At 63.4% G+C, this 1,830-nt stretch overlaps 1 protein-coding gene across 1 annotated transcript in view; it reads left to right on the plus strand.

The window, feature by feature from the left end:
* DEF8 (differentially expressed in FDCP 8 homolog) overlaps positions 1 to 1,824 on the plus strand; it is a 4,040-nt gene extending 2,216 nt beyond the window's left edge. The window contains exons 7-12 of the mRNA XM_017741348.1: positions 1 to 64; positions 457 to 570; positions 1,036 to 1,116; positions 1,213 to 1,353; positions 1,452 to 1,561; positions 1,636 to 1,824. Of these exons, the coding sequence (XP_017596837.1) occupies positions 1 to 64; positions 457 to 570; positions 1,036 to 1,116; positions 1,213 to 1,353; positions 1,452 to 1,561; positions 1,636 to 1,738 (613 nt within the window). The 3' untranslated portion in view covers positions 1,739 to 1,824. The remainder of the gene's footprint in view (positions 65 to 456; positions 571 to 1,035; positions 1,117 to 1,212; positions 1,354 to 1,451; positions 1,562 to 1,635) is intronic.
* Positions 1,825 to 1,830: the final 6 nt, after the last annotated feature.

Genomic DNA, 1,830 nt, shown 5'->3' on the forward strand with positions numbered 1-1,830 from the left:
CTGGAACGACCTGGCCGTGGTGCCCGCCCGTGCCATCCACAACTGGGACTTCGAGCCCCGCAAGGTGGCCCTGGCATGGGGTGGGGGCACCCTGGGGTGTCATGGAAGTCCCTTGGGACAGTGGTCCTGGGTAGAGGCCACCTGGGGGGGCCGTGTCCTTGGTCATGGGGGTCCCTGGGAGCTGCATCCATGGATAGAGGTGACTTGGGAGCCTTGTCCTTTGTCATGGGGGTCCCTGGGGGGCATGTCCCTTGGTAGAGGTCACTTGAGGGACCACATTCCTGGTCATGGGGGCCATGTCCCTGGTGATGGGGGTTGCTGGGCACAGCTCACTTGAGGGGAAGCCATGTCCCCAGGGCCGTGTCCCTGTGATGGGGCCCTGCCAGCGGTCTGTGGGTGGTGGCAGCAGGGCTGGCAGGTGCGGGGGGTGACGGTGGCTCTGGCGGTGTCGGGCAGGTGTCGCGGTGCAGCATGAGGTACCTGGCACTGATGGTGTCACGGCCGGTGCTGAAGCTGCGGGAGATCAACCCACTGCTCTTCAACTATGTGGAGGAGCTGGTGGAGATCCGGGTGAGTGCTGGATCTGGGGAGGACACCCCACAAGGGCAGGGGACGCCACAGAGGGCACCTGGGATGAGCAGGAGGTTGGGGGACTCCAGTGGCACCCACTGGGTCCCACAGAGAGGAAGCAAGGTGAGGTGGGGGGGTTTGGGGCAGAGGGTGCCCAGACTGTTACAGGGATGAACTTGACCCAATCTGGTCTTGTTCTTGCCATGCTCCTGTCTCCATCCCAATCACAACCCTGTCTCCCTGTCCCTGAACCCATTCCCATTCCATCCCTGTCCTCATTCCTATTCCCATTCCTGTCCCTATTTCCATCCCATCCCTGTCCCCATTCTCATCCTGTCCCATTCTCACACTGTCTCCATCTCATCTTTGCCCCTGCCACTGCCTCTTTTCTTGTGCTTGTCCCATCCCTGCCCCCACACCCATTCCTATCCTCATTCCCATCCCATCCCATCCTGTCCCCTGCAGAAGCTGCGCCAGGACATCCTGCTGATGAAGCCCTACTTCATCACCTGCAAGGAGGCGATGGAGGCGCGGCTGCTGCTGCAGGTCAGGCTGGGGGCCAGGGCCAGGCATGGCGGTGGCGGTCACACAGCGGTGGTGGTCACACAGCGGTGGCAGTCACAGTGACCCGTTTGCCCACAGCTGCAGGACCGACAGCACTTTGTGGAGAACGATGAGATGTACTCGCTGCAGGACCTGATCGACATCGAGGCCGGGCGCCTCGGCTGCTCCCTCACCGAGATCCACACGCTCTTTGCCAAGCACATCAAGCTGGACTGCGAGGTGAGCCCGTGCTGTGGGGCAGAGCCGGGGGGACACCCCCATGGGGCCAGTGCAGGTCTGGCGGGGTCACCATTGTCACCTCCTGCCTGCTCCCCCAGCGATGCCAGGCCAAGGGCTTCGTCTGTGAGCTGTGCCGGGAGGGCGACGTGCTCTTCCCCTTCGACAGCCACACCTCGGTCTGCGCCGACTGCTCCGCCGTCTTCCACAGGTACCGACACACTGGGGCGGGATGTGGGGACGTGGTGGTGGCAGGGGGTGACCCAGTGCTGTCCCCCCCTCCAGGGACTGCTACTATGACAACTCCACCACCTGTCCCCGGTGCGCCCGGCTGAGCCTGCGGAAGCAATCCTTGTTCCAGGACTCCAGCACGGAAGCAGAGCCCTGAGGGGAGTTTGCCCCCATGGTGGGGTCTCAGGCCCAAGATTGCTCCCTACCCACCACAGGGCCCTGGGATGGACACAATCAGCCCAGTGGTGG

This window comes from Corvus brachyrhynchos, unplaced genomic scaffold, assembly GCF_000691975.1.
Source record: "Corvus brachyrhynchos isolate BGI_N302 unplaced genomic scaffold, ASM69197v1 scaffold365, whole genome shotgun sequence".
NCBI classification, from domain to species: domain Eukaryota; kingdom Metazoa; phylum Chordata; class Aves; order Passeriformes; family Corvidae; genus Corvus; species Corvus brachyrhynchos.